General features: G+C 55.7%; 2 protein-coding genes across 2 annotated transcripts; both read left to right on the top strand.

Moving 5' to 3' along the window:
• Nucleotides 1-479: 479 nt before the first annotated feature.
• LOC125320835 (bolA-like protein 2) lies at nt 480-4,084 on the top strand. Its single transcript, XM_048293263.1, is given in 4 exon segments — nt 480-655; nt 1,840-1,934; nt 3,817-3,842; nt 3,845-4,084. Coding segments are annotated over 4 exon segments (264 nt in total). The 5' UTR covers nt 480-589; the 3' UTR covers nt 3,922-4,084.
• A 1,875-nt stretch (nt 4,085-5,959) lies between these two features.
• On the top strand, nt 5,960-12,843 carry LOC125320836 (lysophospholipase D GDPD3-like). The gene is made up of 4 exons (XM_048293264.1): nt 5,960-6,188; nt 7,833-7,875; nt 10,235-10,337; nt 12,619-12,843. The coding sequence occupies exons 1-4, from the start codon at nt 6,056-6,058 to the stop codon at nt 12,802-12,804; spliced, it is 465 nt and encodes a 154-aa protein (XP_048149221.1). The 5' UTR covers nt 5,960-6,055; the 3' UTR covers nt 12,805-12,843.
• Nucleotides 12,844-13,361: the final 518 nt, after the last annotated feature.

Raw genomic sequence — 13,361 nt, 5'->3', positions numbered from 1 at the left:
AAATGGCGGCGCGCTTGCCTCGGTAAAAGGGAGGATTTTCGCCTCGGTACCCAGAATGCATTGCGAAGAGATTGCCGGTAAAATGGCGGCACTGCTGCCTCGGCAACGAGGAAGATTTCCGCCTCGGTACCCAAAATGCATTGCGCAGGCAACTATACTTCTGGTAAAATGGCGGAACCAATGCCTCGATAAAGAGGAGGATTTCCGCCTCGGTACCCAGAATGCATTGCGCAGGAAAGCACATTTCCGGTAAAATGGCGGCGCCCTTGCCTCGGTAAAGGGAAGGATTTTTGCCTCGGTACCCAGAATGCATTGCGCAGGGATTTCCGGTAAAATGGCGGCGCGCTTGCCTCGGTAGGAGAGGGAAAGTTTTTCCTCGGTACCCACAGTGCGGTGCGAGATGATGAGGAGGAGGAGGAGGAAGAGGAGGAGGAGGAGGAGGAAGAGGAGGTGGAGGAGGAGAAATTTCACTTCCCCCGGGGTAAAAAGGCGGCGTTTCCGCCTCGTTACCCACAATCCCCCGCGTTAACGTCCGCCTCGGTACCCACAACGCCTCGCGAAGCGGAAGTGACGAAAGGCGGAAGCGGAAATGGACCCGCCGAGCGCGGAGGAGCTGCGGGAGCGGCTCCAGGAGCGGCTCCAGGCCCAGCACGTGGTAATTAATTAATTAACCGCTAATTAGCGCCGCCCGGGGTTTCGTTAGCATCGGGAGGGCGTTAATTAGCCGGGTGGGGGCTTAATGAGCGGCTGGGGGGCGGTAATTGCTAGGGGGAGGCGTTAATTGGGGCGTTAATTAGCGCTAGGAGGGGTTAATTAGCGCTGGGAGGGGTTAATTAGGACATGGGAGAGTTAATTAGGGGCGTAATTAGTGGAAGGAGGGATTAATGAGAAGAGGGGGGAGGGGTTAATGGTGAAGCAGCGCTCAGAGGGGCTAATTCACTAATTAAGGGGGCTAATTAGTGGTAATGGGTGCTAATTGGTGGCTAATGGTTGTTAATTAGTGGCTAATGAATCCAAATTAGTGGTTAAGAGGTGTTAATGAGTGACAAAGAAGTGTTAATTAGTGACTATGGGGGGATTAATTAGTGGCTAAGGGTGCTAATTAATGGTTACTGGGGGCTAATTAGTGACAAGGAGGTGTTAATTAGTTACTGAGGGGTGTTAATTAGAGGCTAAGGGCTGTTAATTAATGACAACGAGGTGTTAATTAGCGACAAAGGGATGTTAGTTAGTGGCTTAGGTGTGCTAATTAGTGGTTAAGGGGTGTTAAATAATGGTTAATGGTGCTAATTAATGACAAAAAGGTGTTAATTAGTGGTTAAGGGGCATTAATTAGTGGTTAAGCAGTGTTAATTAGTGCTTAAGGGGTGTTAATTAGTGGCAAAGGGGTGCTAATTAGTGACTGAGGGGTGTTAATTAGGGGCTGAGAAGGGTTCATTTGTGGCTAATGGGTGCTAATTAGTGACAAAAAGGAGTCAGTTAATGGCTAGAGGGTGTTAATTAGTGACTAAGCTCTGTTAATTAGTGACTGAAGGATGTTAATTAGAGGCAAAAAGTGTTAATTCATGACAAAGAGATGTTAATTAGTGACTAATTGGAGTTAATTAGCAGCTAATACTTGCTAATTATCGCCAATACCCTGTAATTAGCATCTAATGATTACTAATTAACCGTTCACGACCACTAATTAGCCCTTAACAAGCGCTAATCAGCACTTCAAGGCCGTTCATTACCGCTTCACCGCCGCTAATTAGCGCTAATTACCAACCGAGGGCCCCTTAACGAGCGGCAGCCGCTGATTACCGGACGTTAATTACCGTTAATTGCCGTTAATTGCAGGAGGTGTGCGACAGCCCCCAGCTGTGCCGCGGGAGTTTCCAGATTTTCGTCGTTTCCGGAATTTTCCGGGGCCTCAAAACGCTCCAGAGGCACCGGTGGGGGAGGGGCGGGGCTTAAAGGGGAAATGGGCGGGGCTTAAAGGGGAATGGGCGGGGATTAAAGAGGGTGGGCGGGGCTTAAAGGGGAAAATGGGCGGGGCTTAACGGGGAAACGGGCGTGGCTTAAAGGGGGAATGGGCGGGGCTTAAAGGGGAATGGGCGGGGCTTAAATGGGGAGAGGGCGGGGTTTAAAGGGGAAGGGCAAGGTTTAATGGGGAATGGGCGGGGCTTAAAGGGGAATGGGCGGGGTTTAAAGGGGAATGGGCGGGGTTTAAAGGGGAATGGGCGGGGCTTAAAGGGAAAATGGGCGGGGCTTAAATGGGGAATGGGCGGGGCTTAAAGGGAAAATGGGCGGGGCTTAAATGGGGAATGGGCGGGGCTTGAAGAAGAAATGGGCGGGGCTTAAAGGGAAAGGGCGGGGTTTAATGGAAAGAGAAGGCGGGGCTTGAAGGGGAAAATGGGCGGGTTTTGAAGTGGGAATGGGCGGGGCTTAAAGGGGAAGGGGCGGGGCTTCGAGGGAAATGGGCGGGGCTTAGCAGGGAATGGGTGGGGCTTAAAGGGGAAAGGTTGGTGTTTAAAGGATGAATGGGCGGGGCTTAAACGGGGAAGTGGGCGGGGCTTAACGGGGAGCGGGCGGGTTTAAAGGGAATGGGTGGGACCTAAATGGAATAATGGGCTTGGCTTAAAGGGGATGGGCGGGGCTTAAATGGGGAGTAGGGGTTAAGGGGGGGCGGGGCTTAGGGTGGATGGGCGGGGCTAAAGGGAAGTGGGCGGGGCTTAAAGGGGTGGGCGGGGTTTAATGGGGAATGGGCGGGGCTTAATAAGGGAGTGGGCGGAGTCTAAAGGGGATGGGCGGGGCTTAAAGGGGAATGGGCGGGGCTTAACGTGGAAGGGGCGGGGCTTAGAGGGGAAATGGGCGGGGCTTAATGGGGGTGGGCGGGGCTTAGAGGGGAAATGGGCGGGGCTTAGCTGGGAATGGGCAGGCATTAAATGGGGATGGGCGGGGCTTAAAGGGGAAGGGGCGGGGCTTAGCAGGGAATGGGCGGGGCTTAAATGGGGCACGGGCGGGGCTTAAAGGGGTGGGCGGGATTTAAGGGGATGGGCGGGGCTTAAATGGGGAAATGCGAGGGGTTAAGGGGGAAATGGGCGGGGCTTAAAGGATGAGTGGGCGTGGTTAAAAAGGAAAAATAGGCGTGGCTTAAAGGGGGAATGGGCGGGGTTTAAGGAGAGGAATGGGCGGGGCTTAAATGGGGAGTGGGCGGGGCTTAAATGGAAAATGGGTGGGGCCTAAAGGGGGAGTGGGCGGGGCTTGAATGGGAAAATGGGCGGGGCTTAAAGGGAAAATGGGTGGGGCTTAAAGGAGCAGGACTGAATTAAGATCTGCATAATTAAGGGATTAATTAACTCCTGAATGAATCAAATTAGGCTCGCTGGAGGTTAATTAGTGCTCGTTAAGCCTTAATTGGGCCGCGGATGAGGCGTAAGGCAGCTAATTAAGCCTTTCAAGGGGGTAATTAAGGGTTAATTAATCCCTAATGAAAATGAGCCGCGCCTAATTAAGTGTCCTGAAGGGTAATTAAGCAGTAATCAACTCCTAATTAACAAAAAAGCACGACTAATTACCCCTTGAAGAATAATTAATCCCTAGTTAAGCTGTAATTAGTCTCCTCATTAACCCTTAACAGCACTAATTAACCCACCCACTGCATAATTAACTCTCTGATTAACCACTAACAGCCCTAATTAACCCCTCTCACCCCTAATTAACCTCTCCCACCCCAATTAACGGCCATTAACCCCCTAATTACTGGCCCGGGGGGGGTTAATTAAGCCCCTAATTAACGTCTGGAGGGTTAATGAGTGCCTAATTAACCTCCAGGCTCGTTAACGAGGCGCTGGGGGAGGAGCTGGGCGGATCCACGCCCTGGAGCAGCGAACGCTGACGCCGGAGCAGTGGGAGCAGGAGCGCGGCTCATTTGCATAAATTTGCATATCAGACAGCCTCATGTCGCCATCATTTGCATGGATTTGCATAAATCAGGCGGGCCGGGCTCTGATTGGTCGGGGCTCTGCGAGGCCACGCCCCCTTCATGGCACGGGATGGGGGTGGGGAAGAGGCTCATTTGCATAAATTTGCATGGTTGGAATGAACGACTCTCGTTTGCATACGGAGGGGTGGTTTGGGTGGCGTTTATTTGCATAAATTTGCATAATTCAGGGGTGGGGTGGGGCAAAGCAGGGAGGGGGAGGGGCTCCCAGTGCTCCCAGTTTGGGCTCCCAGTGCTCCCAGTTTGGACCAGTTTGGCTCCCAGTTTGAGCTCCCAGTGCTCCCAGTTTGAGCTCCCAGTGCTCCCAGTTTGGGCTCCCAGTTTGGGTTCCCAGTGCTCCCAGTTTGGACCAGTTTGGCCTCCCAGTTTGGCCTCCCAGTAAGGACCAGTTTGGGCTCCCAGGCCTCCCAGTTTGGGCTCCCAGTGCTCCCCAGTATGGCCTCCAGTGCTCCCAGTGCTCCCAGTTTGGGCTCCCAGTAAGGACCAGTTTGAGCACCCAGTGCTCCCAGTTTGGACCAGTTTGGCCTCCCAGTTTGGCCTCCCAGTAAGGACCAGTTTGGGCTCCCAGTTTGAGCTCCCAGTGCTCCCAGTTTGGACCAGTTTGGGCTCCCAGTTTGGTCTCCAGTGCTCCCAGTATGGATCCCAGTGCTCCCAGTATTCCCACTCTGGGCTCCTAGGCCTCCCAGTATCCCCAGTATGGGCCCACCAATCCTCCCAGTGCTCCCAGTTTGGGCTCCCCAGTGCTCCCAGCAATCCCAGTATGAACTCCCAGTGCTCCCAGTATGGATCCCAGTTCGGGTTCTTGGTGATCCCAGTGCTCCCAGTATACCCAGTATGACCTCCAGTGCTCCCAGTATGGGCTCCCAGTGCTCCCAGTTTGGGCTCCAGGACTCCCAGTATTCCCAGTACGGGCTCCAGGCCTCCCAGTGCTCCCAGTTTGGGCTCCCCAGTGCTCCCAGTGCTCCCAGTATGGAGCCCAGTTTGGGTTCTTGGTGATCCCAGTGCTCCCAGTATTCCCAGTATGGCCTCTTAGGGCTCCCAGTGCTCCCAGTTTGGGCTCCCAGTATTCCCAGTATGGACTCCTAGAGCTCCCAGTACGGGCCTGAAGTTCCCAGGCCCTCCCAGTGCTCCCAGTATGGATCCCCAGTTTGGGCTCCCAGTGCTCCCAGTGCTCCCAGTATGGATCCCCAGTTTGGGCTCCCAGTGCTCCCAGTATGGCCTCCAGTGTTCCCAGTGCTCCCAGTTTGGGCTCTCAGTGCTCCCAGTGCTCCAAGTTTGGGCTCCTAGGCCTCCCAGTATCCCCAGTATGGCCTCCAGTGCTCCCAGTTTGGGCTCCCAGTGCTCCCAGTTTGGGCTCCCAATGCTCCCAGTATGGCCTCCAGTGCTCCCAATGCTCCCAATTTGGGCTCCCCAGTGCTCCCAGTATGGCCTCCAGTGCTCCCAGTCTGGGCTCCCAGTACTGCCAGCATGGCCTCCAGTGCTCCCAGTGCTCCCAGTTTCGCCTCCCAGTGCTCCCAGTAAGAGCCCCCAGCGCTCCCATCCAACCGCCCCCCGCGCGCGCAATGCATTGTGGGCATCGAGGCGGAAGCGCACCCCGCAATGCATTGTGGGTATCGAGGCGGAAGCACCACCCCCCCCCCCCCCATCCCCCGCAATGCATTGTGGGTATCGAGGCGGAAGCACCCCCCCCCCCCCCAATCCCCCGCAATGCATTGTGGGTATCGAGGCGGAAGCACACACCCCCCCCCCCCCCATCCCCCGCAATGCATTGTGGGTATCGAGGCGGAAGCACCCCCCCCCCCCCATCCCCCGCAATGCATTGTGGGTATCGAGGCGGAAGCACCCCCCCCCCCCCCCATCCCCCGCAATGCATTGTGGGTATCGAGGCGGAAGCACACCCCCCCCCCCCCCCATCCCCCGCAATGCATTGTGGGCACCGAGGCACCGCCCGCACCTTTTCTCCCACAGGTGCGCGCCGACCGCGCCCAGTCAAAACCAGTCCCAAACCGGTTCCCAAACCGGTTCCCAAACCGGTTCCCAAAGCACCGCCAGGCGCGCCCGGGGGAGGCCATGGAGGCGCTGCTGCTGGCGGTGGCCCTGGGGGGGATTTCGGTGGCCGCGCTGCGCTGGGCCCGCAGGGCTCGGAGGGGCCCCGAGGGGCCGCGCTTGGGCTTCGAGGCGCGGACGGTGGCGCACAGGGGCGGTGAGAGGGGGAGGGGCGGGGGAGGGACCCGGATGTGAGGAGGGGGGGAAGGACCCGGATGTGAGGGGGGGAAGGACCCGGATGTGAGGGGGGGAGAGGGGGAAGGACCCGGATGTGGGAAGGGGTGGGGGGAGGGGGGGGGGGACGGCGAGGGGAGGGGGGAAGGTCAGTTAAGCCCCCAGTGCTCCCAGTTTGGGCTCCCAGTTTGGGCTCCCAGTGCTCCCAGTTTGGGCTCCCAGTTTGGGCTCCCAGTTTGGGCTCCCACTGCTCCCAGTTTGGGCTCCCAGTTTGGGCTCCCAGTTTGGGCTCCCAGTTTGGACCAGTTTGAGCGCCCAGTTTGGGCTCCCAGTGCTCCCAGTTTGGACCAGTTTGGGCTCCCAGTGCTCCCAGTTTGGGCTCCCAGTTTGGCCTCCCAGTGCTCCCAGTTTGGGCTCCCAGTTTGGGCTCCCAGTTTGAGCGCCCAGTTTGGGCTCCCAGTTTGGGCTCCCAGTTTGGGCTCCCAGTTTGGGCTCCCAGTTTGAGCTCCCAGTTTGGGCTCTCAGTGCTCCCAGTTTGGGCTCCCAGTTTGGGCTCCCAGTTTGGGCTCCCAGTTTGGGCTCCCAGTTTGGACCAGTTTGAGCGCCCAGTTTGGGCTCCCAGTGCTCCCAGTTTGGACCAGTTTGAACGCCCAGTTTGGGCTCCCAGTTTGGACCAGTTTGAGCGCCCAGTTTGGGCTCCCAGTGCTCCCAGTTTGGACCAGTTTGAGCTCCCAGTTTGGGCTCCCAGTGCTCCCAGTTTGGGCTCCCAGTTTGGCCTCCCAGTGCTCCCAGTTTGGGCTCCCAGTTTGGGCTCCCAGTTTGAGCGCCCAGTTAGGGCTCCCAGTTTGGGCTCCCAGTTTGGGCTCCCAGTTTGGACCAGTTTGAGCGCCCAGTTTGGGCTCCCAGTGCTCCCAGTTTGGACCAGTTTGAACGCCCAGTTTGGGCTCCCACTGCTCCCAGTTTGGGCTCCCAGTTTGGGCTCCCACTGCTCCCAGTTTGGACCAGTTTGGGCTCCCAGTTTGGGCTCCCAGTTTGGACCAGTTTGGGACCCCCAGTGCTCCCAGTTTGGACCAGTTTGGGCTCCCAGTTTGGGCTCCCAGTTTGGACCAGTTTGGGCTCCCAGTGCTCCCAGTTTGGACCAGTTTGGGCTCCCAGTTTGGGCTCCCAGTTTGGGCTCCCAGTTTGGGCTCCCAGTGCTCCCAGTTTGGGCTCCCAGTATCCCCAGTATGGCCTCCAGTGCTCCCAGTGCTCCCAGTCCCCGAACCCCCTCTAATTAACCCCAAACCCCCTTGATTAACCCCAAGCACCCTTAATGAGCTGCTTGATTGTCTCCAAACCCCCTAATTAACACCAAACCTCCTCTAATTAACCCCAAACACCCCTAATTAGCCCCACTGAGGCCTAATTAGCCTCTTAATTAACCCCCAACTCCCCTAATGAACCCCTTAATTACCCCCCAACCCCCCTAATCAACCCCATCATTACCCCTAACACCCCTAATGAACCCCATTTAGGCCTAATTAACCCCTTAATTAAGCCCGAACCCCCCTAATTCGGCCCATTTAGGCCTAATTAACCCCTAATCACCCCCCCTCATTAATTAATTAATTAATTAATTACCCGGCAGGCGCTGGGGAGCGAATCGAGAACACCCTGGAGGCCTTTGAGCAGTGAGGCCCCGCCCCCTCCCCTTGGTCCCGCCCCCTCCCATTGGCCACGCCCCTCCCCAAATTGGCCACGCCCCCAAAATTGGCCGGCCCTCCCCAAATTGGCCACGCCCCCTCCCATTGGCCACGCCCCCAAAATTGGCCGGCCCCTCCCCAAATTGGCCACGCCCCCTCCCCAAATTGGCCACGCCCCTCCCATTGGCCCCTCCCCTTTGGCCCCGCCCTTCCCTTTGGCCCCGCCCCCTCCCTTTGGCCCCGCCCCCTCCCCTTGGCCCCGCCCCCTCCCCTTGGCCCCGCCTCCTCCCCTTGGCCCCGCCCCCTCCCCTTGGCCCCGCCCCCTTTGGCATCGCCCCTCCCCTTGGCCCCGCCCCCTCCCATTGGCCCCTCCCCCTCCCCTTGGCCCCGCCCCCTCCCATTGCCCCCTCCCCTTGGCCCCGCCCCCTTGGCGACGCCCCCTCCCATTGGCCCCGCCCCCTCTGGCCCCGCCCCCTTTTGGGACTCCCTCCTCTTAAAGGGCCCGCACCCCCCCCTCGAAATTCAAAGGCCACGCCCACCCCAAGCCACGCCCACCCCCCTTAAAGGGCCAGACGCCAATTGAGGCCCCACCCCCTCCCAAAGACCCTTCCCCCGCCCTCTTAAAGGGGCAGCGCCGCCCTAAAAACGCCAAGGCCACGCCCGCCCCTCCCCCTCTAAACCCCGCCCCCTCAAGCCCCACCCCTTTAAACCCTACCCACTTTAAGCCCCGCCCCTCTAAGCCCCTCCCATTTGAGCCCCTCCCCCTCAAGCCCCGCCCATTCAAATCCCTCCCTCTTTAAGCCACGCCCCTTTAAGCCCATCCCTCTCAAGCCCCCTTTAAGCCCCGCCCCCTTAAGCCCCACCCCTCGTTAAGCCCCGCCCCTTTTGCTAAGCCCCGCCCCTTTGCGCCCCTCCCATTAAAGCCCCGCCCATTTGAGCCCCTCCGATTTAAGCCCCGCCTCCTCAAGCCCCTCTCCCTTTGCTAAGCCCCGCCCCTTTAAGCCCCACCCCCTTGCTAAGCACCCCTCAAGCCACTCCGCTTTAAGCCCCGCCCATTTTCAGGCCCCGCCCCCTTTAAGACCAACCCTCTTTTCCAAGCCCCGCCCCCTTTCCAAGCCCCGCCCCCTTTCCAAACCCCGCCCCCTTCGCTAAGCCCCGCCCCCAGCGCTGTCCATCAAGGGGCGGCGCTCCTGGAGCTCGACGTTCTCTAAGCCCCGCCCCCTCTAAGCCCCTCCCCCTTTAAGCCCCTTCCCCTAAAGCCCCGCCCCTTCAGCCCCGCCCCTTTTCTAAACCCCGCCCCCTTTAGACCCCAACTGAGCCCCTCCCCCTTAAGCCCCGCCCTTTTTCCAAGCCCCGCCCCTTTCCCAAAACTCTGCCCCTTTAAGCCCCGCCCCAAGCCCCGCCCCTTTTCTAAACCCCGCCCCCTTAAGCCCCTCCCAACTGAACCCCTCCCCTTTTTCAAGCCCCGCCCCTTTAAGCTCCGCCCCATTTTCCAAGCCCCGCCCCTTTCCAAAACCCCCGCCCACTTAAGCCCCGCCCCCTTTCGAAGTAACACCCCCTTTCCAAAACCCCGCCCCTTTAAGCCCCCAAGCCCCGCCCCTTCAAGCCCCTCCCCAAGCCCCCCTTTAAGCCCCTCCCTCTCAAGCCCCGCCCCTTTAAGCCCCTCCCCTCAAGCCCCACCCCCTTAAGCCCACCCCTCTTTTCTAGGCCCCGCCCCCTTTCTAAGCCCCGCCCCCAGCGCTGTCAATCAAAGCACGGCGCTCCTGGAGCTCGACGTTCTCTAAGCCCCTCCCCCTCTAAGCCCCTCCCCCTCTAAGCCCCTTCCCCTAAAGCCCCGCCCCTTTAAGTCCCGCCCCTCAAGCCCCGCCCCTTTTCCTAAACCCCGCCCCCTTAAGCCCCTCCCAATTGAGCCCCTCCCCCTTTAAGCCCCGCCCCTTTCCCCCAGCCCCGCCCCCTTAAGCCCGCCCCTCTTTTCTAAGCCCCCCTTTCCAAGCCCCGCCCCCTTTCTAAGCACCGCCCCCTTTCCAGGCCCCTCCCCCTCAAGCCACGCCCCTTTAAGCCCCTCCCCTTTAAGCACCGCCCCTTCGCTAAGCCCCGCCTCCAGCGCTGTCAATCAAAGCACGGCGCTCCTGGAGCTCGACGTTCTCTAAGCCCCGCCCCCTTTAAGCCCCGCCCCTCAAGCCCCGCCCCTTCGCTAAGCCCCGCCCCCAGCGCTGTCAATCAAAGCACGGCGCTCCTGGAGCTCGACGTTCTCTAAGCCCCGCCCCTCAAGCCCCGCCCATTCAAGCCCCGCCCCCTTTAAGCCCCGCCCCTCAAGCCCCGCCCCTTCGCTAAGCCCCGCCCCCAGCGCTGTCAATCAAGGCGCGGCGCTCCTGGAGCTCGACGTTCGCCGCACCCGGGACGGCGTCGCCGTCGTTTGCCACGAGCCCGTGGGGCACCTGCGCTTCCGGGTAATTAGCGCTAATTATCGGCTAATTAGCACCCCTTAACGGCCGGGCTCGCGGAGATCGGGGGGGCGGTTGGATGGGAATTAAGGGGTAATTAGCGGGTAATTGGCACGGGGAGGTGGGGAACAGCCGGTAATTGGCGGTAGTTGTCAGGGGGTTGGCGCTAATTAACCACTGATTAGCGGCTAATTAGCCTTAATTAACGGCGAGTCACGCTCGAATCGAGTGTTGTTTGAGGCTAATTAAGGGATAATTAGCGGCTAATTGACCCTGAGAGGTGCGGATTAGCCGCTAATAGGCGGTAATTGTCAGGGGGTTGACGCTAATTAAACACTGATTAGCGGCTAATTAGGCTTAATTAACGGCGAGTCACGCTCAAATTGGGGGATGTTGCATGGTAATTAAGGGATAATCAGCGGCTAATTGGCACGGAGAGGTGGGGAACAGCCGGTAATTGGCGGTAGTTGTCAGGGGGTTGACACTAATTAACCACTAATTAACTCCTAATTAGGCCCAATTAATGGTGAGTCACCCTCGAATCGAGGGTTGTTTGAGTCTAATTAAGGGATAATTAGCGGCTAATTGGCACGGAGAGGTGCGGATTAGCCGCTAATTGGGGCTAATTGTCTGGTGGTTGATGCTAATTAGCGGCTAATTAGGCCTAATTAACGGCGAGTCACGCTCGAATTGGGGGCTGTTGGATGGTAATTAAGGGATAATTAGCGGCTAATTGACCCTGAGAGGTGCGGATTAGCCGCTAATAGGCGCTAATTGTCAGGGCGTTGACGCTAATTAACCTCTAATAAACGTCTAATTAGGCCTTTTGAACGGCGAGTCACCCTCAAATTGAGTGTTGTTGCATGGCAATTAAGGGATAATTAGCGGCTAATTGGCCCTGAAAGATGGGGATCAGCCCCTAATTGGCGCTAATTGTCAGGGGGTTGACGGTAATTAACCACTAATTAACTCCTAGTTAGGCCTAATTAATGGTGAGTCACCCTCAAATTGGGTGGTGTTTGATGGTGATTAAGGGATAATTAGCGGCTAATTGGCACGGAGAGGTGTGGATTAGCCGCTAATTGGCGGTAGTTGTCAGGGGGTTGACGTTAATTAACCACTAATTAGCTGATAATTAGGCTTAATTAACGGCGAGTCACGCTCGAATCGAGAGTTGTTTGAGGCTAATTAAGGGATAATTAGCGGCTAATTGGCACGGAGAGGTGCGGATTAGCCGCTAATTGGCGCTAATTGTCTGGTGGTTGACGCTAATTAGCTGCTAATTAGGTCTAATTAACGGTGAGTCACCCTCGAAGTGGGGGCTGTTGGATGGTAATTAAGGGATAATTAGCGGCTAATTTGCACTGAGAGGTGCGGATTAGCCGCTAATAGGCGCTAATTGTCAGGGCGTTGACGCTAATTAACGTCTAATTAGGCCTAATTACCAGCGAGTCACCCTCAAATTGAGTGCGGCTTCACGGTAATTACGCAGTAATTAGGGGATGATTAAGGCGGCTAAATGGAAATTAGCCGCTAATTGATGCTAATTATCTGGTACTTGACCCCAATTAACGGCTAATTTACTGCTGATTACTCAAATTAATGGGTAGTTAACTGCTAATTGTCCCTAATAACTGCTAATTAGGAGTTAATTGACGCTACTAACGGGCGATTAGCCCCTAATTAACCCTAATAATTGCTATTAGCCCTCTAATTGACACTAATTAACTGGTAATTAAGTGCTAATTGGCCCTCATAAACAAAGTACCTGCTAATTGACATTAATTAACAGGTGATTGACCTCAATTAACAGCTAATTAACTGATAATTAACCTTAATGAATGGCTAATTGAACCAAATTAGTGGGTCATTAATTGCTAATTGACGCTAATAACTGCTAGTTGCCGGTTAATTGACCCTAATGACTGTTAATAATGGGCTAATTAACCCTAATAATTGCTATTAACCCGCTAACCGACCCTAATGAAGGCAAATGACCCGCTAATTAACCCAAATGAACGGCTTATTAGCTGCTGATTGACTCTAATAGCCCTAATTAACTGCTAATTAACCCCAATAAACACAAATTACCCGCTAATTAACCCTCATTAAACGCTAATTACCCACTAATTCACCCTGAGGACCACAAATTGCCCACTCATTAACCGTAATTAGCCGCTAATTAACGGAATTAACCCCCGGATCGACGAAATACCGGCCAATTAACCCGAATTAAGCGTTAATTAGCCGCTAATTACCCCTAATTAGCGCTAATTGCCTCCCCCAGGAGCTCCCCCTGTACCGCTGCCCTGTGGAGGTGACGTTTTCCCCAGGTAAAGAAAACGCCGGGAATTTTGGGGGGAAAAACGGCGATATTGGGCAATTTGGGGCATTTGGGGTCAATTTGGGGCATTTTGGGGCATTTTTGGGTCATTTTGGGTCAATTTGGGCCTTTTTGGGTCATTTTGGGTAATTTTGACCCATTTTGGGTAATTTTTGGCCATTTTTGGTCATTTTGGGTCTTTTCTGTCATTTTTGGTCAATTTGGGCCATTTTGGTTGATTTTGGGTCAATTTGGGGCATTTTGGGGGCATTTTGGGTGATTTGGGGTCATTTTTAGTCAATTTGGGTCATTTGGGGGCAATTTGGGGCATTTTGGGTCAATTTCGATCATTTTGGTTGATTTTGGGTCAATTCGGGGCGTTTTGGTTGGTTTTGGGTTGACTTGGGACATTTTTTGGGCCATTTTGGGTAATTTTGGGACATTTTGGGTCCTTTTGGTTCCTTTTGGTTATTTTTTGGGTCTTTTTGGGTCATTTTGACCCGTTTTGGGTCATTTTTGGCCATTTTTGGTCATTTTGAGTCATTTTTGGCCATTTTTTGTGGGTTTGGGTCATTTTTGTTTCGTTTTGGTAATTTTGGGTCATTTTCCTCATTTTTCTGATTTGGGGACATTTTTGTTCAGTTTGGTCATTTTGGGTCATTTCTGAGTAATTTTGGGTAATTTTTGGTCATTTTGGGTCCTTTTGG

This window comes from Corvus hawaiiensis, assembly GCF_020740725.1.
Source record: "Corvus hawaiiensis isolate bCorHaw1 chromosome 41 unlocalized genomic scaffold, bCorHaw1.pri.cur SUPER_41c, whole genome shotgun sequence".
Lineage (NCBI taxonomy): Eukaryota > Metazoa > Chordata > Aves > Passeriformes > Corvidae > Corvus > Corvus hawaiiensis.
Note: the sequence above shows the minus strand (reverse complement) of the source record. Positions and strands in the feature narration are given on the sequence as shown.

Bases quoted from the DNA above. Each gene is read 5' to 3' on its own strand.
- LOC125320836 (XM_048293264.1), top strand. From the start codon at position 6,056: ATGGAGGCGCTGCTGCTGGCGGTGGCCCTGGGGGGGATTTCGGTGGCC. The intron at 6,189-7,832 runs GTGAGAGGGGGA...ATTACCCGGCAG, and splicing joins GACGGTGGCGCACAGGGGCG to GCGCTGGGGAGCGAATCGAG. The intron at 7,876-10,234 runs GTGAGGCCCCGC...CCCCGCCCCCAG, and splicing joins ACCCTGGAGGCCTTTGAGCA to CGCTGTCAATCAAGGCGCGG.